Raw genomic sequence first — 27,941 nt, 5'->3', positions numbered from 1 at the left:
ATATTCACCTGTTATTAAACATTCTGCCCCATTTGTTTTATCATCTGTGTGTACTCATGCATGCACACTCTCCCTCTGTGTTTATACATGTTTGTGTGTATGTGTTTATATATATACATGCACACATATATAAACACACAGACATGCACACTTTTTTCCTGAACCATATGAGAGTAAATTATATACGTCATGGCCCTTTATCCCTATGTAAGTCAACGTGTATTCCCTAAGACCAGAAATATTCTCTTATAGAACTGTAGTACAATTACAAATTCTAATTGACTTAGATAAACTTAACCCAATATCCTTTACGGCATTTTTTTCCCCTTCAGTACAAGATCCAGTCTAGGGTCAGGTATTGCGTTTACCTGTCACATCTCTATCCTCTTTTAGTGTGAAACATTTCCATGGCCTTTCTCTGACATTTTTCAAGAATACTGCTCCCATCCTCCTTTTTTCCCTAACAGAACACTCCTCATTTTGTTTGTCTGATGTTTTCTAGTGATTAGATTCAGGTTACTTTCTTGGATGAAACACTACACACAATGTCCACCTGTCCCTCTTTGGTGATGTTGCTTCTAATCACCTGATCAGGGTTTTGTTCCATTTCTCCACTCTATAATCGCTTTTTTTTTTAACCCTTGCAACTAACAAAGGGCCTATGGAGAGCCGCTTTAAGACCATCTTCTTCATCAAAATTTCTCCCTAGGTTTAATATCTACTGATGATTCCTGCCTGATCCAGTCTTTACCAAAATAGTTACATAATGCTGATGTTTCAGTCTTTATTAAGTACTTTGATAAACATCTTACCACTAAATTTATCAATCTTTTCCTTTGTTGTTTATACTTTTTATGGTCTTTTTAAGAAATTTTTTCCTACCCTCAAAGTACTAAAGATATTTCCTTACATTTTCTTTTGAAAGTTCCTTACTTATTCTTAATTATTATTTTAAGCAGTATTTTAAGCAATAAAGAATAAATCAGTTTCATATACCCTAAATCTAGCAAAAATTGTGTTGCTACAATTGCCTGTTTTCACTGGATTTCAATTTTTTTAAGTTGGTTTTGTATATGAACGATTTCTAGATTCTAAATTTAATTTCTTTTAGTATGATGTATATTTTAAACAATGCTTTTTTCTCTTTAGAAAGTAGTTAACCTGTCAGGTCTGGCACATTCTCTGGTTTCATTTCTAAACAACTTAAATAACAGGGCACTAATTTATAAGGCTAGCAATTGATGTCTAATACTTAAAATGATAACATCATTGTTCCCACTTCAGAGATGTGTAGGAGGGGAATTGTTGAGGGGAAATTAACTTCTTTAGGCAGGAAAAGGGTAAGAGGGGAGGAAATTGTCACAATTTAATGCTTAAACAGATCCCTGAAATTCTGCATTTGAAAGGCTGAACTGGGAGAAAAAAGGTCAGCAAGTCTGCTTTGTAGACAGACTAATCTTAGTCTCTATTATTTCCATGTCTGAAGCAATTACCAAAAAAAAATTTTTTTAACCTAACAAAGCTGTTTGTCTATCAGAAACTAAGTGAAATGAATATAGTAATGTACTTTAAAAACTAAGTAATGTGTTCCTAGCCTATTTTAGAAGTAGAGCAAAACCTCCCTGGTTCGGAGCAGTCAGAAGGAAACTTTTCTCCCACTTATTACACAGCATGTGTTAGGCAAGTCCTACATTAGACACAAAATGCTAGTACTACTCTAATGAAAAGCCAGGATCGTATCACTTTCAAAAAATGTATATAATCTGTGTTATTCTCCAATGGTAACTATGTTAAGGAAGTAAAAAAGAAGCAGAGGCATGAAAACACCTTAATTGAAATTGGACCTGCAAACATTTGAATTCTGAAGTCAGAGAGCTGTTGGGAGAGCCTGAAAATGGGGCTCGGCATCATCAACTGGCGTTTAGCAGGAGCCCAATCCCTTCACTAATGTTCAGGGGAAATGCACACACCAGAAAAACACCCACTTAATTTCATCTTCCCTATATGACCCAGCACATTATACTGTTCCTTAATAGTTTAAGTGGCAGCGAGTACTATATAACCCAGACAGGAATGTTTTATATACATCTTCACAAGTTGGTAACTCAAATCAACTACATTCCATTTCAAACTGGGCAAGAGGAATCAAGATAAGCCACTATTTCGTAAGAGAATGACACTAACTCTTAAATGATAGCTTAATTATAAACCGAAGATTGTTCTAGAGGTTCTATGGAAAGTAATGCCAAAACAGAAGCTAGAAATCATCTCAAACCCAGACTCTAATCCCTTAAAGAACAATGACTTAAAATACTGATATAAAACTTTCAGTGGAATCTGAAGGGGATCTTTAATATCTTGGACTTCAGATGTACAGCAGCAGTACTTATTTATAAACTACTTTAAAATTTTTGTGACCCATGACCAAAAGGGAATATTGAAATTTCTGCCAAGGGTCAGCTTTTCCTTAAGTTCCACTGCAATAGCTGGTTGGCAATTACCACATTTGCGTGCTATAAAGAAAAGCTATCTCGATGTCAATCTATAAACAACAGTATAAGTATTTAAATAAAATTATATTTTAGAGCTAATGCCAGTAAAATATACTTATTTTATAAGGACGTACAGTTGTTCATTTGTTTGTCTCCAATCCTCAATCTAAATACCCATCTATCTGCCTAAAACTAAATGTATTTTTGTTAGAAGATGATGACAGCTAATTTCAGGGTCACAATTTATTACAAATAAATGTTAAAAAAACAACAACAACCCAAAAAACAGTGACAGGTATAAACTTAATTCTTCTGTTTAATGAATAACAAGGAAGCAAAGAAACCCTATGACCCAAATATCATAGCATGGTTACCAAGAAAAGACTTAGTGAATTCCTCAAAGCTTTCACCAAAGAGTTATATTAAATTTCCTTTCGGCAACAAATAAATTGGTTTCTCACTGGTAGAAGCTAGGTCAGTCATCTAAATCAGGGAAAGCAGGACTACATGCCATTTACTGAAGAGTCACTTAAGAATAAACCGTGTCTCTCCCCATGGCATGTTTATGTCCTCTCTATAGAAGATTTACACTGGGGTGGTGGCTGATTATCTTGATTCCTTGCCACTTAGGACTTAAAAAAAAAATCACCTAAGCTTTAAAAGCTTGCATAAAAATGTGGGAATATCTATATTTTCTTTTTATCTTCTTTGATGATGGAACACATGGATCTGAAATTTGGTGATACCCTGAGGAAAGAATAGGGTTCCTATATCAACAGGGAAACAAGACAGACCCACGGTGTCCTCTCACCTGTGACACTGTGATGCTGCATTTCTTGGCCAGCTCCTCTTTGGCTTCTTCACTGGGGTAGGGGTTACTGAGGTGTGAGTAAAAATATTCATTCAAGATTTCTGTGGCCTGTTTACTGAAGTTACGCCTTTTTCGTCTATGACAAGAACCAAGAGAGAATTATAGTTATAATCAGCCTTAACCAAAGAGGGATATACTGATTAGAATTACATGAAAAAAATAGATTTCTATTTTTAAACATTCTTAGGGTCTGATTTATCACAATATTGCAGTTATGCTCTTGGCGTCCTCCAAAGCACTTCCCAAATCATTTTAAGATGGAGGATCACTAAAAATACAAGAATGTGAAGCACAATTAACTTGATTCTTTAATTTATTCAACAAGGATCTACTGTGTTATAGGTACTCAATGAAGATCCAGTGGGAACAAAAGAGGTAAGGTCTATCTGAGAGTTTACAGGAGATTGGAAGGTTAAGGGAAAAAGCGGAAAGTTAGGGGGAAAAAAGCCATTAGACATGTATCACGGAAATAAATACAAATCATGGTGACCACATCAAGTGTCATGAAGGAAAAGTATAAGGTATAAGAAGGAAATTGACACAGATTACAGAGTCAGGAAAGGTTTCCTTAAAGGAGTGACACGGAATCTGAGACCTGGAGAATGTGTAGGCATTAGTCAGACAAAGAGTAGAATGGAAAGAGGAATGAGCAGAAAAAGTGGTCTTGAAACAGAAACGAGCTTGGAAAGTCCAAAGGGGTAGAGGAGACTGGAACACAGTAAAAATCAGGGAATGTGTGAGTTGAGTATGGAAGGATGGGCAGGCGCCAGATTATACACAGGCTCAGTGGATCCATTAAGAATTTTTGGATTTTAAGTGTAATAGGAAGCTATTAAAGGCTTTAAATTTTAAGTTCCAAAAAGATCATTCTGACTGCTGAGAATAGTTGGAGGAGGGCATGAAAGGAAATGTAGATTTTTTGAAAAAGATTTTATTCATTCATTGTCAAAGAGCGAGCAAGCAAGCAGGCAGAGGGAGACGGAGAAGCAGACTACCCACTGAGCAGAGAGCCTGACAATGTGGGGATCGATCCCAGGACCCTGAGATCATGACCTGAGCCGAAGGTAGATGCTCAACTGACTGAGCCACCCAGGCACCCCAGGAAATGTAGATTTTTTTTTTTAAGATTTTTTTTTTTAAAGATTTTATTTATTTATTTGAGAGAGAGAGTAAGAGAGAGAGCAGAAGAGCGGGGAGCGGGAGAGGGAGAAGCAGACTCCCTGCTGAGCAGGGAGCCCGATGCGGTACTTGATCCCGGGACTCCAGGATCATGACCTGAGCTGAAGGTAGTCGCTTAACCAACTGAGCCACCCAGGCGCCCCTTTTTTTAAAGATTTTATTTATTTATTTGACAGAGAGAGACACAGTGAGAGAGGGAACACAAGCAGGGGGAGTGGGAGAGGGAGAAGCAGGCTTCCCACCCAGCAGGGAGCCCGATGTGGGGCTTGATCCCAGGACCCCGGGATCATGACCTGAGCCAAAGGCAGACGCTTAACGACTGAGCCACCCAGATGCCCCAGGAAATGTAGATATTTAAGGGGACAACTGCAATGGTCAAATTGAGAGATGATGGTAACCTGGCATAGGGTGAGAGTAATGGAAATAAAAAGATTCAAGATCTGTCTAAAAGGTAAAAACAGTAGGACTTGGTGATGGATTGGATGGGGGCAGTGGGTGAAGAAGAAAGAGAAGGAAGGTAAGGAAAAAATACATTAAGAATTTCTGGATTTTTCTGCTTAAGCAAGTGTCTGGACTAAGGCATGATTTGCTCACAAGGGAAAGAGTAGGGGAGGAAATTTTCTTTGTTTTTACTGGGAAGGGTGTGGCAGAGTCAGAAGACCAAGTATTTATTAACAATTTATTTCAAACAGCAAAAATGTTACTTATATTTGGGTTTTGTTACTACAATTTTAAAGACTTCCAACCTGAAAATTAGCATTTGTCAGACTTCACTTTAAATTAGATCCTCCAATAACTAGAAAATACTTCCCCAAATAATTTTCTTAATACTGTCTTCCAAATAATCTTAATGATCGTCTCACTTGTGATATCCTATACTCAGGGAAGAGTCAGTAGGCAGTTGTAAAATGTGTAGACCCTATGAAATTCTTCTAGTTAAAATGATGTCACTAACATGGCAGGTTAAGTACGTGATCTATGTCTCAACATTAAGGGAGAGTCAGGGGAGGAAGAAATCTAGGTCTGATCAAAACATCTCAGGTTATGAGTCCTGAAATTTCCTAATTTCAATAATTTTTTGGAAGGTTAAACTGTCGGTTGTTTCCTGAAGGATGAAGAAGAGATTCCTGAAGGATGAAGAAGAGATTCAAGATCTACTTAGGGATTAAAATCAACAGGATGTGATGATGAATTAAATGGGGGAGGTGGTGAGGAAAACCAGGGAGGGAAGGAAAGGGAGAGAAAGACACCGAGAACAGCAGTTGGGATTTTTGCAGCAGTCATGCATTCCTCTGACCTGGGGACACTTTGAAGAGGCACCCTCTGACGAGGAGGTGTGTGGGTGCGTAGGATGGAAAAGGTCTAGAGTAGGTATTGAAACTGTCAAGTCTATAGATAATTACCTGGCCCACAGATCATATTTGTTGAGACCATATAATAATGACCTACCCATGAATGGGGCGCCTGGGTGGCTCAGTCATTAAGCGTCTGCCTTCGGCTCAGGTCATGATCCCGGGGTCCTGGGATCGAGCCCCGCATTGGGCTCCCTGCTCAGTGGGAAGCCTGCTTCTCCCTCTCCCACTCCCCCTGCTTGTGTTCCCTCTCTCGCTGTATCTCTCACTGTCAAATAAATAAAATCTTAAAAAAAAAAAAAATAATGACCTACCCATGAAAATCTAAGTTTCTGGCTTCTTATGAAAACTTGGAAGATCAGTCACACGAGTCCCACATTCTCAGAAGCCAGCCGTAGCCTAAAGCTGAGTGATGGCTATGCCCCCAGATATGCGCCCATCTGTTGTAATCCTCACTGTCCCTCATCCAGCCACTCCACTCAATTTTATTTTATGTAAGCGTGTGAATTCGGGACTCTTAAGTTCTAAAACATGGAGTCCAGAGCGCCCTTCTTAGTTAGATGGATGCTGCTCAGTTCCTGAATGGTTGAATAAAGCCAATTAGATCTTTAAAATAATAATAATAAAAATAAAAATAAAACATGGAGTCCAGCAGCAAGACTGAGGCTTGATACAAGAGCATTTCTTTGGGAAATGAAAGGAGGAATGAGCAGGAACATATCTGAGAAAGCAAAGCTAAGTTTAGCTCATTTATCGACTGTGCCTAGGAATGGTTTTAGTAAACACTGAAAAACCTCAGAGAAAAAAATTATGAGCAGAACAGAACATCTGACCCCAGACAGTCTGGCTATGTCCAAACTACTCGAACACTTCTACTAGAAGAGCAGAGGCACGTATGCGAATTTATTCTTAAATGTTTTGCACTGGTACACGCTTCAACTTGTCCAATTACCAGGAAAATGTGAGTGTGGCCATAGGAGAAGCCGAAGTGAGCAAGGAAATCATATATCCTAACGAGCATGTTTGCCTAGAGCAGAAAAACTTCTGCTTCTCAGTGTAGAGGGCTGGCTGAAAGGCACTACAGGAAGAGATGAAACCAAAGTTCAGTGTTTGCATTCACTTGAAGTCATAAAACAGAACTTGGTATTACACTTTATTTATTTTTTAGAAAAACGTTCCGTAGAAAATGCCCATTAAGCATCCCTAAGTTTCTTTCCTGTAGGGTTTAGCAAACTCTAAATGGCTGTGCCTCGCGCCAGTGTGCAGCGGCGCCTCAGTCCCAGGGCTGCATCCCATCAGCATCGCAACATCACTAACAGCGATCTCTGCAGGAGAAGGGACTCTGCTCCAAGCTCTGCCACCTTCCCATTCTGCCTCTGCTCACTCTGACTTGTTAACATACTTTCTCTTCTTGGACGAAAAAATAAACCATTTAGGTGTATGCATTATGAATGCAATTATGTAATAAAAAAAAGCACACATGTTGACAAGAATGGGAAAGTATCCGCAGAAATAAGGATAGCAATTATTAGGAAGGATTTCTTTCTGAAGGAAGTACTTTTAAGTATCTCTGTTACATAATATTTTTTGTTAAAATACTCAAAGTTGAAAAGCAATTTTGAATTTTTTTTTGTTTGTTTTCTGACACTATCTTAACTCTTTGACTTGAGATATTAAAAGTATGAAGTAGAAATAGTCATTCATCTTCTTAGCCAATAAATTACCTTTTGCAGCTTATTGCATTTAAGAAGCTTGCTGGAATCATGGGGAATATAAATGTTCAAGACTTGGTGGTTGTTTTCAATGGCAATGTGGCTTACTAGGGAAGAGAAGAGATGTTCCTGAAAAGCTATAATAAAGGCAGTCTGAATGAAGTTTGGTCTAGAGAGCTGTAATAATGTAGTATTAGCACTGAAGAGAAGGCAAGGACCAGTCCAGTGGAGTGATTAAAGTGGGCTTCCTAAAAAGGGAAATTTAGGCTGGGCCTAGAAGGATGAGCAAGGTCTCACGAAATCAACAAACACGAGCACTCGCTCTGTTTCAGGCTCCATGCTGGACACCCTCACAGATGACAACTCATCAGTGGTGACCAAGTTGGGGTTGGGTTGGGAGTTTACTGTGAAAGGCCAGCAATGGGGGTTGAGGGGTGGGGAGTAGTTCTACTCAGAGGAAACAGGGAAGACCAAGAGGGATTTCATTTTGTATTAATCACATAAGAGAACAATTTAATGATACAATGAGAGCACTAAAAATGTTTAAACTTTGGTCTAATAATTCCATTTCTGAGAATTAATCCTTAGGAAATAATCCTAAAGATCAAAAAGTTTCAATGCATAAAGATTTTCACTGAAACACCAGTTTCCATAAACATCTGTTTAAAATAGTATCCTCTTTTAATCATTTTCTTGCCCCTTTCCTTGTTTTATTTTCTTCACAGCACTTACCATCCTATTACATTTCATTGCATAACTGAATAGAATACTATAGCATACAGGCATACCTTGTTTTACTGTGCTTCACAGATACTGCAGTTGTGACAAATTGAAGGTCTGTGACAGTCCTGCATTGAACAAATCTATCAGAGCCATTTTACCAATGCTTGCTCACTTGGTGTCTCTGTGTCACATTCTGATAATTCTTGTAATATTTCAAACATCTCTATTATTATTATATTTATTATGGTGATCTGTGATCAGTGATCTTTGATGTTACTACTGTGATTATTTTGGGGTGTCAAGAACCGTGCCCATCTAAGACAGCAAACTTAATAAACGTTGTGTGTGTTCGGACTACTCCACTGACCGGCCTTCCCCCGTCTCTCTCCATCTCCTCAGGCCTCCCTATTCTCTGAGACACAACAATATTGGTATTAGGTCAATTAATAACCCTACAATGTCCTCTAAGTATTCAAGTGAAAGGAAGAGTTGCACATCTCTCACTTGAAATCAAAAGCTAGAAATGATTAAGCTTAGTGAGGAAGGCATGTCTTCATTAAGCTTGGTAAAACAGGCCAAAAACCAGGCCTCTTGAGCCAAACAGTCAACCAAGTTGTGAATGCAAAGGAAACATTCTTGAAGGAAATTGAAAATGCTATCCTAATGAACACATGAATGATAAGAATGTGAAAACAACCTTATTGCTGATGGAAGAAGTTTTAGTGGTCTGGAAAGAAGATCAAACAGGCCAGAATATACTCTCTTAAGCCAAAGCCTAATCTAGAGCAAGGCCCTAACACTTTTCAATTCTATGAAGGCTAAGAGAGGGGTGGAAGCTGCAGAAGAAAAGTCTGAAGCTAGTAGAGGTTGGTTCATGCGGTTTAAGGAAAGAAGCCACCTCCATAATATAAAAGTGCAAGGTAAAGCAGCAAGTGCTGATGGAGAAGCTGCAGCAAGTTACCCAGAAGACCTAGCTAAGATCATTAATGCAGGTGACTACACTAAACAACCGATTTTCAGTGTAGACAAAACAACCTTATATTGGAAGAAGATGCCATCTAGGACTTTCATAGCTAGAGAGAAGAAGTCAATGCCTGGCTTTAAAGCTTCAAAGAATAGGCTGGCTCTCTGGTTAGGAGCTAATACAGCTGGTCAATGCTCACTGACCATTCCAAAAATTGGATGGCCCTTAAGAGTTATGTTAAATCTACTCTGCCTGTGCTCTATCAGTGGAACAACAAAGCCTGGATGACAGCACATCTGTTTATGACATGGTTTATTGAATATATTAAAGCTCACTGTTAAGACCTACTGCTCAGAAAAAAAAGATTGCTTTCAAAATATTACTCCTCGTTGACAATACACCTGGTTACCCAAGAGCAATGATGGAGATGGACAATGAGATTATGTCTTCATGCCTACTAACACAACATCCATTCTGCAAGTCCATCATGGATCAAGGAGCAATTTTGACTTTCAAGTCTTACTATTTAAGAAATACATTCTGTGAAGATACAGCTGCAAGAGATGGGTGATTTCTCTGCTGGATCTGGGCAAAGTAAATTGAAAACCTTCTGGAAAGGATTCCCCATTCTGAGGCCATTATGAACATTCATGATTCATGGGAAGAGATCAAAATACCAACATTAACAGGAATTTGAGAGTTGATAACACTCATAATGACTTTTTAGTGGAGGAAGTCACTGCAGATGTGGTGGGAATAGCAAGAAAACTCAGATTAGAAGTGGAGCCTGAAGTGGATGGAATTGCTGCAATCCCATGATAAAACTTGAACAGATGAGGAGTTGCTTCTTATGGATGAGCAAAAAGTGATTTCTTGAGGTGGAATCTACTCCTGGTGAAGACTCCGTGAAGATGGTTGAAATGACAACAAAGGATTTAGAATATTACATCAACTTAGTTGATAAATCAGCAGCAGGGCTTGAGAAGACTGACTCCGATTTTGAAAGAAGCTCTATTGTGAGTAAAATGCTATTGAAAGGCATCACATGCTACCAAGAAATTTTCTGTGAAGAATCAGTCATGCAGCAAACTTTACTGCTGTCTTAAGAAACTGTCCCAGCCACCCCAGCCTTCAGCAACCACCACCCTGAGCAGTCAGCAGCATCAACACTGAGGCAAGACCCTCCACCAGCAAAAAGACTGTAACTTGCTGGAAGCTCAGATGCCAGTTAGCATTTTTTAGCAATAAAGTATTTTTTAATTAAGGCATGTAGTTTTCTTTCAGACATAATGCTATTGCACACTTAACAGACTATAGTACAGTGTAAACATAACTTTTATATGCACTGGGAAGCCAAAGAATTCATTTGATTCACTTTATTGTGATACTCGCTTTACCGCAGTGATCTAGAACCAAATCTGCAGTATCTCTGAGGTATGCCTGTATTTGTTTACTTGTTGATTGTCTATTTCCCCAAGTAGAATGTAAGCTCCAACTGGGGCAAATATGTTTTGTTTTGTTTTGTTTTGAAGATTTTATTTATTTATTTGACAGAAAGAGACACAGCAAGAGAGGGAACACAAGTAGGGGGAGTGGGAGAGGGAGAAGCAGGCTTCCCGCTGAGCAGGGAGCTGGAAGTGGGGCTCAATCCCAGGACCCTGCGATCATGACCTGAGCCAAAGAGCCGAAGGCAGACGCTTAAAGGCTGAGCCACCCAGGTGCCCCTTGGGCAAACATGTTAACCTATCTTGTTTACTTTTATAATCTTCAGCATAAGTAAATACCTGTAGAAGGAAGGAAGAAAGGAAGGAAGGAAAGAAGAAAGAAACTATCATGGAAATTAATAGGGACAACTTAAATGCTCAAAAAATGAAGGAATAGCTAGGTAAATTATTTATCATATATCCATTTGGTAGACTTCAATTATTAAAATATTTAAAATTAGAGCTTATACTATATAAAAATGTTTATTTATTCATGGTAAATTCTTAAAAAAGCAAACCAAATCATGCATATTGTACCATCACAAGAACATTTTTTTAAAGCCCCCAAACCAGAAGCAAATATTCTAAAGCATTTACAGTGATTTTTTTTTTTCTTTAAGTAGCAAAAATGTGGTTGTCTTTTATCCTGCATCTTTCTATTCTATAGATTTTCCAATTTTCCATAGTGACTATGGGAATTTTTAAACAGGAAAAAAACAGAATAAAACTTCAAAGAATCTTAAAAACAAAAAAGTAATTGAGGCAGAACAGGTCACGTAAGGCCTTAAATGCTAGGTTAAGTAGTGTGTATGAATTATCCAGCACTGAAAAGCTACTGTGGTTTTTAAGCAAAGCATTTAGGGCATCATGGGGATGGTACAGAACCAGAGAAGGGGTGTAGAGGAGGAGTGCGAAAGGGACCGAGACTGGAGACAGGGAGACCCAGGAGGGCACTGGGCTAGTCCAGGTACAAAAGGATGGGCCGAGGAGTGTTAAGGGTGGAAACAAAGAGCTAATAGGGGCAATCCTGAAAACCAAGCATTGGCGAGTTCTGGTGACTAATTCAGTATGGAAGAAGAAGGAACCAAAAATGATACAGGGCTTGCCTTAACTAGGAGAATGGTAGTAGAGTTAGGTGGCATACATTTCTCTGTTTGGCTCTAAGGAAGAGCTCTGGCATAAACACTGTCCCACACACCTTGTTTTCCAGTTGAGAAGCTAACGTAGTTATTTTCTTTAATATTGTAAGATTTGGATGATAATTACCACCTCTGTCAGATTGCAAGGGAGAGAAAGCAAAACAAAACAGAAACTCCTTTCCAAAGCTGAAGACTGATCACAAGCTTCAGCAATGCCCAAGAGGCATCCCCGCAGAGGCAGCACACCGTAGGAGCTTGACAATTCTATTACATCATCTAGGAGGTGCAACACACCATATACAATTGATTAAAACTCCTGCAAAACTTGAAAGTTTCAGATAGAAGGGAAGTTTTCATCCTTACAGAAGAAACTGATAGGCTTTCTTCCTTGATTTGGAAAAAGAGTATTTGGGGTTTTGTGGTCATTGCTATTAACTATTAACACCACTTCCTTCTTGGGAGTATCAGTGTTTCCAAGTATTGTCTTATAATAGGCACAGGTAATGTAACATCGAGAAATTCTTAGAAAGCAAACCTTGTTAAAACAGAGTTACATACTGAAAATTATCCTTAAAAATACTTTTTAGCATCAGAATTAAAGGCTACGTCTTCCTAAGTCATTAGTAGCAGCACTAATCCTATCTGTTTTCTGAGTCCTCAAATTGGTAGCTAATAGTAGGACCACTCCCAGACAAGAGGAGGCCTCACAGAGTAGGCACCAGGAGGTGAATTACCTATCCATTGTAGAGAAGAGCTCTTATAGCCAAATTAAAGAAGAATCTAAGACCAAGTGGCCAGTTTTACAGAAAATAATATACAAGGAGTGAAAGGGGAAAGGAAAAAAAGCCATGCAACAGATTTGTGGCCTCACATACCTGGCATCAAGGAACCTTGATCTTAAAATCATAACTGCTTCACAAGTGCTTTGTTTGAGCTGCATCTGAATGGAACTAAATTTTCGATGGATGATGCCCACCATTCTTTCAATCTCTTTTGGGGAAATGGGACGTGTTCTACTCTGCTCTCGGAGAAGGTTCATCACATGTGTAGTGAATTCATTACATGCCTGTAAAGGGGGGAGAAAAAAGTCACTCCTTAGGAATCTGGTATTTTATGTTATCATACCCAAACATTAACATCTAAATTTCCACTTCATTTGCAATCGCCAATGGTATTATGCAGTGGGTAGGGGAAAATGAAAACTAAGACACTTGTCAAATGGCAGTGGTAGTTAGATGGGGCAGCAAGAATTCTGAAACTATGAATGGCCCAACATGCAAAGGAGGCATAGCACCCTTTTTCCAGTTCCAAAATGAGGTTTTCCCGTTGGAGGATATGCTCTACCAACTCGTATGTATGAATATGAATATGTGTGTATTGTCAATACTAAGCACCTCCTATTTTTCTCTGGGGTTTTACATTTATTCAGCAAATGTTTACCAAAGGGCTATGGGGTGCAAACTCTTCCCGATGCTACTAAGGTATAAAGAAATGAGCAAGATGTGGACTTGGTCTTTAGTAGGATAAAATATATATAAGAAAATAATTCTCAAACAAGCAGTCTGTGCAAAGTGTCACAGAAGATATGAGTGTTTCCTAAGTTCCAAGGGGGGAGTATTCTCATTTGGAGGCAGAGACCACATCACGCTTCATGGCAGAGTGACATTTGGGCTTTAAAGAATGGGTAGAATTTTTGAAAGGTGGATAAAGGTGGAAATTAGGAAGAATGCCAGGCACAAGAAAAACCTGGAAATAATGATATGCAGCAAGTTCAGAGGATGAGAGAGTATATGCAGAGAAGAAGAGGGATTCGGGTCCATGGAAGGACATAAAGGGCCTTGGATGCCAAGCATGCCAATGTCCTGGAATAATTTGGCTGTGGTGTCGGCCTTATCAGTAGATATGAGCCATCTGTGGACAATGGGTAAAGCAGCTCAGTTCTTCAGGGGAGTTGCAGCAGGAAACTAAGGATCAGATTTGGGTCTCAAACTTTTAAGTTAACAACCCTCAACCCCTCTTTCAGTTCACCTATATTCTTTTAGATCGATAAAACCAAGTAATGGGGCCTACACTGAAATCTACTACTGCTTTGGTAAATAAATCATCAGTCTATACCCTTGAATAAAAGGAACATCTTCTGGCATTTTCATTAAAAAGGCAAGACAGAGAGATTCTGTATCTTACGGCACAGATGCCCCTGGTAGGGCAAGCAGACAGAATAATCACTGATCACGGCAAGACATAGTTTGAAGCTTTAATAATGTCCACTTCCCTACAGATATCCTGAACATTGCTCACATATAGCACATGATGGTTTTTCTAACTGCTCATTAGAGAACTAACCTTTCAAGTAAGTACACTGGGTGTTTCAGTTACTCTAAGCTTTATGGAGCTTTTCTATAAATATTTCTAAGGTGAGGTAAAATGAGTCTTGCTTACCAGTTAAAGGGTGCTTCCCCCACCCTGTATGTTTTAAGTCTTAAGCAATTTAAGTGAGCAGTGACCCTAATGTTACACTTACAGGATTCTTCAGAGTACAGAATTGTGCAGCATAGACAGATAGTAGTCATCCAACGAGCGTCTACTGACTGGTCAGTTGTATTTACAATTTGAGAGTAATGTTGATTAATATCTGTTAGTACATTATCCCTGCACCATATGTGAAGAATTCTTCACTTGCAGACCGTGGGTAAGTGTAGAATGTCTATGACTCCCTGAAATTTCATCCAAGTTGTGTGCAAATGTATAACAGCTGAAGGGACAATCTGTGGAGTTTTGTTTTCTTTTCAGATTCTTAGCCAGTTTACAACTAAAAAAGGCTAAGAATTATTGTCCTAGTTTATGACAGAGTAAAATGTTAAAGAACTGTGTAGCTCTAAAACCAGAACTTCTTTCTATCTTTAAGGAAACCAAAATAAAAATAAACTTAAGATTGTCCCCCATTATATTACTTGCACTATCTTATGCCAAACTGAAAACAAGTGGTCACCCTGCCAAGAAATGTAGTATATTTTTTTCTTGCACTTTCTCTAAAGAAATGTTCATATAATTTCAAAATTCTATAATTTGACGAACTCTTGCCCTCTGTTTTCTCATCAATAAAATGAAGAAAATTAGACTGGCACCATGTCCCCACACTGGGATCAGAAAGTATGTTCTTCTATAGCTAGTTCTAGAGAATGTTAATACATGGTCCAAAAATACAGTATTTTGGAAAATGCTGAGTTAACCAAAAATTTTAAAGATTTTTGTTTGCTTGTTTTTGCAAGACTCCTCGACACTGATATGGCAATATGCAGAATAAATCTTTAAGGGGGAATGGGATAGCCAACTTTTCCCAAATAAATTTGGACACAAAAATCTCTTTTCTCTAGAGTAGTGCTGTCCAAAAGAGATACACTGCAAGCCACATACGAAATTAAAAAAAAAAAACAAAACTCCAGTAGCCACATTAAAAAAATAAAAAGAATCAGGTGAAATTAATTTTAAAAATATATTTTATTTAACCCACTATATGAAAACTATTAACATTTCAACACATAATTAATATTTTTAAAACACGGTTAATGAAGTATGTTACATTATTTTCTGGGGTACACTTTCTAATCTAGTACATTGACAGTACATCTCAATTCAAACTAGCCAGATTTCAAGTCTCAACAACTACCCATGGCTAGTGGCAACCAGACTGGACAGCACAGCTCTATGGCATCTTGCGGACCCATGTTCTAAGAAAAACTCTTTGGAAACCACATACTGAGTAATCTTTGATGTTTCTTTTTTAATTCTTCCCCACCATGCGTTCACACAAACACACACAAAAAGACAGTTTCATTTACGAATGTCCTTGGTGAAGCAAGAGAAATTATTCGTTTTATTACATCTCAAGCCTTTACTACGTCTGTAATATTCCCTGTGACAAAACGGGAAACAAACAAAAAGCACTTCTACTGCATATCAACGGATAGTTATCTTGAGAAAAAGCACTTGTGTGACTGTTTAAGTTGTGAGCTAAAGCTGCTTTTTTCATGGAATGCCATTTTTTTTTTTAAAGCAAAACGACCAAATTATAATTATTCAGACTTGGGTATTTGGCAGATGTCCTCTCAAAAACGAAGTGTGCCTGTCAAGCAAAAGAGCTGACATAAGTAGTGTGTATCATAACAAAATTTGAGTTTTCAAGTGAAAATTAGAATTTTGGAAAATTTGCATCCACCATTGTGAGTTTCCCAGTTTCCCAGTCGACTTTCTGATTAGCTTGGCGTTGATACTAATTATATTTTGGTATTATAAAATGAAATGTGTCAACACTGGAAGATGTACGTAACTCAGTAAACCAGTATTTTCCAAATGATCAATGCATGATGTTACAAAAACATGCACAGGAAGAAGATCCATTCGAACTGCATATAAGACCAATGGATTTTAAAGAAACAGAGTACAAAGAATTAATCGATATGGTTTCAAACTCCGCATTATAACTAACCTTTAAGGAATTACAACTTGTCAAGTTTTGGTGTAATATCAAAGAAGAAAGTCCACAGCTACCTGAAAAGGCTATTAGCATATAATCCTGCCTTTTCCAGTGCCATATCTGTGCGAGGTCAGATCCAGATGCTCTTTGTATACTTCAGCCACATTATAGCAGACTGACTGCAGAAGCACGTGTAAGATCCAGGTGACTTCTATTGAGCCCAACATTAAAGAGTTTGGCAAGAATGTAAAAACAATGTCATTATTCTCAATAGATGCTGAGTTTTTGGGGGGGAAATACAGGTTTTTACAAAAATGTTATTTAGGTTAACATATAATGATTTATTATTATTTTAAGATTAATAAATACTTTTAATTTTTCTCAGTTTTAATTTCTCTTATAATAAATGTTGACAGATACAATCCACCAAATAAAAGCTCTTAAGGGTCTCTAATAACTTTTAAGAGTCTAGGTTTTAAGACAAAAAGTCTGAGAACCATTGTATTGGGACTATGGAAGCATTTTGAATTTGCACACATAACATTGCAAATTCCTAAAAACCTAGCTCGCACATTATGGTAACATATATCTTTGATAGGGTGTATGTCCTGATAAATAATTCAAAACTCCTGTGTGAATGATACCTGAGATGTTAGCTCTCTTAAGTTTTTCTCTGGCTGCATTTTAATCTCTCCAGAAAGAATGTTTGCCTATGGTTTCTAGGAAGGATGTAGAAAAAAAAGGGTTAAAAGCAAAAAGTTTCTGCATCTAAAAACTCATAATTTCCTAAAACATTTGCTGAACGTCTCACAACTTATTAAGCGAACTCATCTATGAATGCAAATGCTGATTAGCAATTTGGCAATAGCCCAACATTCACAGAATTCACATAGCTTTTCTTTAAACCAGTAGTTCATACATGATTAATTAGAACATCTCATTTATGTAGTGTGCACTTTAGCTCATTACTCTAAGTAAAATTCGTTAAGTATTTACATTTAGATAATTAAAATCTGGGTACACCCTTAAGAAAGATGCATACACTTTAGGCAAAGTGATTTTTTTTCCTTTATACCACTGAAAGTAAATTACAGCCTCATTTACAGCATCATCTGTACCAGTTTCAGAGCAGAGCACAGTACTGCCTCATCTTCTATTCCTTAAAAGGTATACATTTTTTAAACATATAAATGCAGTGAGAATAATCAAATGATTGCAGAGTTGTTTTGAAGGGCCACCCAACCACATACTAGCATCAATACTGTTTATAATGTGGGATATTCGCTTCAAACATTTATCACAACCTCTGTCATACCTGTAAGACTATTAAAATAGACACTGGAGAAATTTTTCATTGCCTTATTATTTTTCCAAGTGAAATTATCAGTTAAAATTTTTCTGGTCAATGTCCACAATACAAACATAGAAACACCTGTTTAATTGGAATATTCAGGAAATAAGAGTTTTGATTCCTTGAATTTTCTGATTTAAAGTAATGGCAGAAACCTCTTTTTCTTTTAATCCAGCTGTTGAAAACTACCTAGGATGCATTTTTGTTTGTGTTTTAAAACACACCTAGCAATAACATAGTTAAATGAACATAAGGTATGAAAAGCTTCATCTGAAAAAAATATTTTCAATCAGCTCTTATCTATGAGAATTTCTCCTTGCCATTTGTTCCTTTCTCCTTAATAATCCAAAACCAATTGAAGATCTGAAATATTTGATTTATGACAATGATTTTAATGGTATTTGTTGGCTAGTAAAACTGTCTCCTCTATATCCGTACATATTTCATTTACACTCAGAATTAAAGTTTTCAGGTCTGTTGAACTTTCAGGTTTGTTTAACTTTGTTAAAGTTTCATTTGTTTTGTGGTGGTGCTTTTTTTCATTGTGAATTCAAGATACAACCCCTTTCTTGCCTGTAAATTCACATCATTGAATGTAAACATATAAAATCAGACAGTGAGCAAGCACTAATTTTAGAGGAAGCTTTAAAACGGGTCAGTGATCAGATCTAAAAACTGAATTGGTCTTTTGTAACCATCTGGAGAAGCTGACTGCAGTCAACCGATCATGATACCCCCATTCTAAAATCTACTTTTTAAAGAAAGAATAAATCTCTATTAAAAGTTATTCACTCTCAAATTTGCATGTATCCATTTTCTAGATGTCTTTATAACCTTGCAAGTAACTCTAGTCCAGTATCATAGATTTTGTATTTATGCAATGCTTATTAAATCAAGAAATTCTTCTTGCTTTAGGATAAAAGCCAACATTTAAAGATTTTTTTCTAAGCCAAGTAGAATGTGACCAGTATGAATAAGGAACAGCCACAGAGATGAAATATCTACTGTATCTCAACACATCGTACCTAATTACATGATTTAGGGGCCTATCTCATGAGGTTTATGTAAGGAGTATATTACATATGTTAAGTTCTTTGCACGGAGTCTAAGATATAATTAATACTTAATAAATGGCAGTTATTGACAATGAAAATGGCAATTATATGAAATTCATATTTTGCATATGTTAGCTATTCTGCAAGCAGTCCCTACTCTGATTACTTAATACAGTTATTATATTAAGGCCTTCCCACTGCCTAAATAGTACAGATGGAAGTTGAAAACAAAAGAATATTCAAATATAAAACAATTCATTTTATTAATCAACTTTGTGATCAAAGATACATTTGGTATGTAGAGCTAATAAAGTAGAAACTTGAAGGAAAAAAGGGAATATTCAAACACTTTCCAGCCAAGGAAAAGACCCAGCATGAAAGCTGACAAGAAGTAAAACTCTTCCCTTGGAGCAGTGAATGACAAAGCCTTGCTTGGTAAAATGAAATATAAAGTTTCCATCAGATAGGACCCTTTTGTCTTTCCTGCTTACCTCTTTTTTTTTTTTTAATTTTTTTTAAAGATTTTTTATTTATTTATTTGAGAGAGAGAGAATGAGGGAGAGAGCACATGAGAGGGGGGAGGGTCAGAGGGAGAAGCAGACTCCCTGCCGAGCAGGGAGCCCGATGCGGGACTCGATCCAGGGACTCCGGGATCATGACCTGAGCCGAAGGCAGTCGCTTAACCAACTGAGCCACCCAGGCGCCCTTTCCTGCTTACCTCTTAAGAACAAATAGCAAAATGGGATTAGGAGTTTTTGGGCTACACAATCTCTAATGTAGTAACATCAGCATTTTTTAACCTGATAAAAATAAAACTCCTTTACAAGCAAAGGAGATTTTGCCAGCGAATCTAAACACATAAATGTTGAGATCCTCAAAAAGCACAAGGACATGCCTTTACAATGGTTTAGGTTCCACATTCATTCTCCATTCCCCCAACAATTAATTCCCTATAGTCTGAAAGTCCTCTAATAGCTTAACGGTATCTGATTGGTCTTGAGTACATTCAGTGTGCATGCTTGGCTCCAATGCTTCACCTGATTCGAGGTGAATTCAAAAGACATCTGTGAACTCAGAAAGCAGGTTCCCAGATGCTTGGGGAGGGTTGGGACCCTTACAACACTTTTGCCTTCAGCAAAAATGTATTTCAATATAATTATAGTAGATAGCTTTCAATATGTCATCTCTGTTATAGCAGCTGTAAATTATGGAGTGAATTGCCTGTGTACAAGCATTTCTTCTGGTACAAGCAAAGTGGGAGAGCTGCACAGGGCATGATATATCTTTTTCTTTTTAACTGAGAACAAATGACTAAGTCAAATTTCATTTGCAAAAACCAATGTGTCCATTTCCCTTTGGTAGAGAGGTGGAGGAAGCCAGAAGTCCTTCAATTTTTAAAAACAGGCTTCCCAGGACTCTTGGCTCAAGTTCATTAGGAATTCACTTATTCTACTAGTTTGGGTCTTTAATCTTAAGAGCATATTTGAAAGTTATAGCAAAAGCATTTTTTAAAACCTGTAGTTGATCAACAAAAAGACAAAGAGGCAACCAGGCTTCTTTCCTAGCTAAAGAGAGAAGCAATGCACCCCTTAACAAAGTATTACAAGACAGTTGCTGCAAACTTTGAAAATTCTATATTCCCGTTGGGTGTCAGGATCAACAAAAGAAAAGTGAAATAGTTTTTTGTTTGTTTTGAAAAGTGAAATAGTTTTGATTCGTTTTGGGTGGTAGTAATACTCAAGAATCATATTCTACTATATATTCTATGCCTAATATTTCAAAAGTGTTTATAAGTGAATTTAGATGGTTATCACCAAAAATCATTATATCTGAGCCTATGTAATGAAGACATAAGATCAAAGGACATTTTCTGGAGGAAAAAAGGACAGGATTCTAAAGACAGTACCATTCCTAAAACACGCATATAAAACCGAGCCTTGCAGCTTAGATTTAATTTTGCTCAAACTGTAGCTCTAGTCTGCTTAGCTTTGTAAATGTGGCTGTGTTTATAAGGTACTTTAATTTACTGCAGTGGTAGTGTTTGTTAATTTTATGGCAATCTAAATCTAAACAGGCTTCAGATACATTTTCATTACAGCTTCATTGCAAAACACAGTAGAGTGAATAGCTCTAAGATTCCAATGTAGTTTACTTCTTTCAGTAAAAGACTCAACACAATTTTCTGATGAAGCCACTGCCTTAACATTTATGTTCTTCCTATTACTAATAAGCTCTGTCACTCAAAATACCCATGTTCACTTTTAGGAGGAAAAGTATAATTTCTGGAAAGTCATTAAAATGGTTGTTTTTTCCATCTCTACTCTGATCCCATTCTAAATGCAAGTCAACATGAGCAAATGAGAGAAAACCAGAATGTACCGAATTATTTTCCAATTCTATGTAAGTAGCAGCAGAATTCAGTGGAAAAGGAAGCCATATTGTCAGAAACTGACTTCAATACCTGATTCTAACACTAACCAGATGTGTGACACTGGACAAATCATTCAACCTGAGTCTCATTTTCTCATCTGTAAAATGGAAATTATAATGCCACCTATCTTGGATATGCCACCCTTTTATCTCATTCAGTTCTGCTTGGCCCTCCTGGTAGCTCCAAAGCATATCCCTGGAAGGTCTAGCCCAGACAGAGCCCACAACTTGTATCCCAAAGACTTGTAAAAAACAATTGACTATCTTATGTCAAAACTCACTGATCAAATAACTTGGGAACTACAGAGAGAAGAGCTATAAAAGCCAGCCCCAAAGACAACACAAGTGAATGAAATGCTGCTCCGTTGTTTCTAAAACAATTCAAAACCTACAGAAGAAAATTTGTAGACTTAAATTCTGTTATCAGCCAACCAGTCATCACACTCCATCTACTTATTTGTCCATAAAACTACAGCAATTTCATATGCCTGTATTTTTCCTTCAGAAAGTGTCAAAAATGAGCAAGGAAATATATATTTAAGTGGTTTTTATTAGGTTACCGAATATATCGAGAAATAAGATTCATTATTATGCTTTAAAACTCATTATTTCCCAATATATTGATCCAAAAAAAATCCAAAAATCCATACTATAGATTAACTTTTGAAGAACCTGTGTGTATTCTTAAAGCAAAACAAAACAATTCAAAACAAAACAAAACAAAACAACACCCTGGTGACACTGACTGATGACAGCCTCACCTGACTCCCAACAGGGCAAGAGAAAGAGAAAAAGGAAGCTGGTATGAAGAAACATGGCAGGAGACAGTAAGGGAACCACCTTAATTCTTCATCCAAAAAGTTGGGCCATTTGGCCCCAAATACTACAGATCTTTCCATGCAAGGTGAATGGTGGTATTTATTAAGTATGTATAGATGTATTTAACATAAAGTTATGCGATTAAGATTATACTACAAATTGGAACCATTTTCTTCTGTTTATACTCAGGGCAACTTTTTCAACCATGACTTCTTTTGTTTACTCTCAATTATTCATACGTCAAATCAGAAAGCTCCATTTTTTGCATGTACATACATAAGATAATTTTTCAAAATCCTTATTTGCACTTCTTCCACCAAAAATGATCCCTACAAATGAGGCTAGAGATACAGTTTGAGACCCCAGAAAGTACTATGCAGGAAAAAAAGACAAAATCTTATAATATTAATTTATATTGGATTTTAACATCAAGCTACATAAACTTTCTACCCTCCTTCAAAACACTCACCTCTGGAACAGAATCCAACATTTGCTTAATACCACCATATCCAGAATACTTGAGAAGGCAATGAAAAAAATAACATATACAACTGAAACTATGAAGGGAACTCAGAAGAAAAATAAGTAATAAAACTGACCAGGACGCCCACATCACATTAAAGTGTTCGGACTTCATGAAGTGCCTGACCGCACAGTGAAGTATTTGGAGGTGAAATGGTATGATGCTTAAGACTTGCTTTAAAATACTCCACCAAAACCAAAACAAGGTGTGTGTGTGTGTGTGTATGTGTGTGTGTGTGTGTGTGTGTGATAGGCAAAATAAGACTGGCAAAATATTGATATTATGTATCTGGGTGATGGGTGTCTAGGCAGTGCCTAATTTTAGGTTGAGCTCAATAAAACTGCCAGTACACAACTCTTTTTGACCTAAAAACTTGGCAGTTTCACAGGATTCAACGTAATAATATTCCCTTTATTTGGGGGTACATTTAAATATTTCCATAATAATGTTTTTTAAAATTACCTGCTAGTGAAAAATCCTTCAAACTAAAAGGTTTTTAGGTTGAAACTAACAACTAAAGTTTAAAATGAACTACCAACATTTTACATGACTTCATTGAATCTAAGACTTATTTTTTCCCACCTTTTAACATCTCTGTGAAGTATGGAAGCATTTTACAGTCAAGAGCATGTTATAGTTCAATTGGGTAGTGTTAACTTTTTTCTTGGTGGTACCTAAACAATGACACAGCTTAAAATCAAAGATACCTTAGATTCCATGAAGTGTGGTTAACATAATTGCTGAGGACAGCATTTGTAATCCACACCTCTATTTAGCACACAATGCCCAGTAGTCCCTGCCCGGAGGTACCTATAATTAACCCGGGAGGCTCCTCTTCAGAGAGAAAGGCCAGAACCTGCTTACTTTGTGACGGTAGCTCCCTCAGCTATAGTCTGGCACAATCTATAAGGATTAATTCCTGGGAGGATTCTGGAGCTCACAGCATAGGAGGAAGAGCTCAGCTCTCTGTGCAGCGCTTCCCTTTAAAAGTTGTTAAAACTCATGAACAAGGCCAGTGCGTAAATGTTAATTAGCCAGGGCTCTGAAGGGCACCAAGCAGTGAGGTTAAAGGGGAAGGATGGCTGCAGGGGTGGTAGTAAGGGCACGTGAATGTGAGGAATGAATAAAACTAAAACAAGTAGATGGGACAAAATATGTTCCACTTCACCTCTGAAATCTCAAAGGGACTTCATTTCATGAATCCAACAATTCACTTGGGTTTTTGCATTGACCTTATTTATTTCGCTCTTTGTGTCAACACCTACCCCTCACAGCCCTCAGAATTGGTTAGCGCAGTCTAATAGAAGAGCAATAGAGGGTTTGTGCAGGACTATGAGAGTGGCGGCTGCTGACCTGTTCATATTTCTCCAGTTCTGTGTGATAGATTTGTCTGATCTGGGTCAATTTGGCTCTGTAATCTGAGTGTTCAATAGAGTTATCTGAAGAACCTCCAGAGGCTGCCGCGGCTGCAGCTGCTGCCGCCGATCCCCCACCTTTCTCAGGACCTGAAACCCCTTCTGCCAAAAGCATATTGTCCAGTCTCATTAGCTGGGGATCGGGAGGGTCCTCCTCCTGGGCTCCTCTGATGCTGAGACCTTCAAGGGAAGAGAGAGACAGAGAGAGAAGAAGCGAGAAACAGGACAAATAGTGTGAGTATTTTGTTTATTTGAGAAAATGATCAAACAACATTAGTGTACTACAATTCATGCTGAGAATTTCTTTGTTCACATTTATCAATAAGCATAAGTATGAAAATTCTTTTCGAGAGAATATTTACATGCATGCCCAGAATTTCTATTATTACCCCCTCTCAGTTTATCCTAGATTGGATCCCTGGAAAAAGGTAATTCTGGCTTCTCAGAATATGCTAACATCAATCTTCCCAAATTTTGAGGATTCAAGCATAAAATGGGAAGGGGGTAAAAAATTTGGGATTTTGAGACAGGAAAAAAAATAATTCCAAGGATATAAAACAGACACATTTAAAGGTAGTTATTCTGTTTCTCTGTATGTTTGGAAGAACAATTTAAAATCCCACAGAAAAATTCATTCACAAACTATATCCAAAAATTAGAAAATAAACAGGATTAGATGGGAGTTTCCACTGTGTAATTTTAGGGGGAGAAGAGAAATTCATGAGGTAATTAGCTATGCTTTAAAAATATATATTAGTGAATGAATTTGTTAAGCAGTTGCCTGCAAACTATGAAATCAGGACCCTAAACAGAGTATTAAAAATGTACCACTGGAATGGCAATACAGTGCTGGGCACAGTAGTCTCAATCTAATTTTGCTTTTAAATCAAGAACTTCCTAACTGAAGCCCAGTCAGCAACCTCATCTGAGAACTATAGATCACAGCTGACAATTCATAGGTTTAATCAGGTCACACAGGCTTTCTGCCAAGATGTTTTCAACAACACAGAAGACAAAGTTTTAAAATAATTATCATGGTATAAAAAGCACTGGAGTCATGACAGCTCAAAATCAGCATTTTCATTAATGTGTAACATAATCTAAAATATCCCAGCCCAATTAACCTCTGTAAATCTGTTTAAAAGCAGGTTCCCCACACTAGTTACAAGGCATCTTGGGGAAGGGGGAAGCGGGGAAATTGGCATCTTGCATATCTGCATTTGGATTCTGCCTTTTTCATCTGTGCCTGTTGTTGTTTATCCACAGTGGTGCACACTCTGTGTCTAGTGTAACTTACATGACAGTAACATCTATAAGCTGCCAAGTACTCAACTGAGCACCAGCTTCGTGATTTTATATGCTAACCTAAAACTACCATCAATTCTTTTAAGAACAGATTTCATTCCTAGATGTCCTGAATTACACCCACAGCATGACAGAGCTCTTGGTTGTCTTAACTCAAATGCACAACTTTAATTTCCTCCCTCAAAACACTTTAAAGCTGTCACTTTCATTTAAAAATATACTTCAGAATAATTTCAACTGGGTAATAAAACGAACTCACAATAATTTAAAATTATATCTGTTGCCTGTTCAGAGGCAAATAAATAAGGTTTGAAAACTGTAATATACTAAGACAATAAATTCATTTAGGGAACCAGAAAGTTAGGGAACTCTCTTAAATAAGATAAAATCAGTATCAGTATCAACATTGCTGATAATTAAAAATAGAAAAACATGTATTTGCTATTTCTTCTAGATCTGGCAAATACTGGTTACGTTGGTAGTTTTAATTTAACATCTGTAATTTTCTTCCCTTCTAATTCACCTTGTTAGATGTTAAAATCTCATGGCCTCGACATGCTCGTAGTTCCACATACCAAGTTTTCTGTGCATCTGGCATGCAGTGAGGACTCACTGAGCAGCCTCTTCTTTTGCACTTTGGGCTCAGCTTCATTTTATATCATTTGTTGGGGAGGTCCTTAAGTTTCTCCTTTTTCAACTAAATTTTTGCTCACACTTTTGTGTGTTCACTGTTTCTCTTTTATATATATACAGATACTGGTGCTTCTCCTGAAAATGTGTTTGTTTGTTTGTTTTTTAATCTACCTTCAAGGTTCCTCCAGGTTTCTAGTTTTCCCCTCGTACTTATACATACTGATCTTTTCCCTATGGATATTTGGTGAGGTTCTTTAATAGTAGAGATCAACATCCACAGTCAAAATTATTACACTTCCCTGCACAAGTGTGGCAATGCAGTGACTTAATACACAAGGAAGCAGACTATAAGGAAGACAGAAAAAGGAAATTCATCAGGAAGAAATGCAAAAGACATGGCACTTTTATACATTGCTAATACGTATATAAACCAATACCACCACACCAACAGGAAGCAACCCTTAAAGTCAACAGTAGTGGATACAAATAAAAATAACTATGTATTTTTAGCTGGTATAACATTTTCCCCTTGTGATGAATAACATCTCTTCTAAAATCATAAGTAAATCAACACTTCAGTGTTTGCCTCAAATATAGGGAAAAAATGTTTTAATGTGATCCTTCCGCATTTACTTCATACATTATGTGCATTGAGTCAAATCAGAAAAAATCATTTCCTGACGAAAAGTTCATACTCCTTTGGATGAAAAGTACTATAGCACTTTGTAATTAGGCAACATTGAGAAGGCTGTTTATCAATACTGAAGTCATTTTTACACCTACAGTTGGAAAAGTGAATCAAATTTCTTTCTCTACTAAGCAGTAGAGCAGTCATGATTATGCAACTTTAAATAGAAATATCTAGTTTCCAAAATTATTTTTAATTTAAATATTTCTATTCATACTCTTACCTTCCATTCATATTGCTATTTTATGACTCGTCCCCCCTACCTATTCACTCACTATTACTTAGCTTACTAACCTGCCAAAGTCACACATGGCTCCCAATTACAAGACCTACTCCTCTGGGCACCTATAAACAATTTTAATGAACCTAAATTTGTAAGGGCCAGAATGTATCTGCCTACGTAGTTATCGAAAGATCTTGATATCTTCAGATTTAAACTTGGAAAAACAATAATTTAAAAATTGCTCATTCTTGTTTTTAATCCAAAATGTATACTGGGACATTTACAGAGATTTACGAAGTTTTACATCTAGGCTCTTTGATTGTAACAGCATTATAAAGTTAAAAAGCAACAACAACCCTATTTGGAATCTACTTATAACCACAACATTCATTTCAGTATCCCAAAGATTTAGACAAATCATACAAACACAGTAAAACATTGTTTAACAATGAATTTGGCTTTGTTATAAGCCCACAGTTTTTGCATATCTCTCAGCAAATCCTAATTAGCTGTCTTTCAACATGCTGTGCACCTGCCCCACAGATAATGGGAGAGAGCATCTGCATAGACGACTGCATTCGGAGGGCAATAAATAAATTACGGGTCAAAATTATTACAAAGCTTTCTCCGAATAAACGCATACCCTTCACAATACTAAGCTGCAGATGTGAAAAGTACCTAAAGCCCACTCAAATGGTATGATTACGGGGCTGTTTGAGTTTAATAATCTGACTGTAATTCAGGCATTTTCAACAGCTCATTAAGGGTTCATTAATATATAGGCAAGCTTTTGAATTATAAATAAGCAGATTAGAAATCTGCAGTGGCTGGATTGTACAGTAGTAGCCTCTCTAACAGAACAACTCTGTAATACAATGAAGGCTTGACCCAAGAGAGAATGAGGTGCAAACACAGGGCACTAACTAAGCTTCATGGTTCCCTCATTTCAAGGACCAAGCCCACTGGACCATGACAAACCTCTGTTCATCCAGGACTAAAGAGTGGCTTCAGACCACGGCTACTTCACATGTGTTCTACACAGAGCAATGAATTAGGCACAACTAAGATCTAGCCCTATGATATTGCCATAACCAGGGAAGACACATAAT

The 27,941-nt window shown here is 37.2% G+C and overlaps 1 protein-coding gene across 3 annotated transcripts in view; it reads right to left on the bottom strand.

Annotated features, from left to right (window-relative positions):
* PBX3 (PBX homeobox 3) overlaps window positions 1–27,941 on the bottom strand; it is a 214,105-nt gene that overhangs the window by 27,023 nt on the left and 159,141 nt on the right. For all 3 annotated transcript variants that reach the window (XM_021691236.1, XM_044920383.1, XM_021691235.2), the window contains exons 3-5: window positions 23,922–24,163; window positions 12,792–12,982; window positions 3,304–3,439 (exon numbers count right to left, since the gene is read on the bottom strand). In XM_021691236.1, coding sequence (XP_021546911.1) covers window positions 3,304–3,439; window positions 12,792–12,982; window positions 23,922–24,163 — 569 coding nt within the window. The remainder of the gene's footprint in view (window positions 1–3,303; window positions 3,440–12,791; window positions 12,983–23,921; window positions 24,164–27,941) is intronic.

Source organism: Neomonachus schauinslandi, chromosome 13, assembly GCF_002201575.2.
Source record: "Neomonachus schauinslandi chromosome 13, ASM220157v2, whole genome shotgun sequence".
In the NCBI taxonomy this organism is placed as follows: domain Eukaryota; kingdom Metazoa; phylum Chordata; class Mammalia; order Carnivora; family Phocidae; genus Neomonachus; species Neomonachus schauinslandi.
This window is presented reverse-complemented; position numbering and strand designations above follow the sequence as displayed.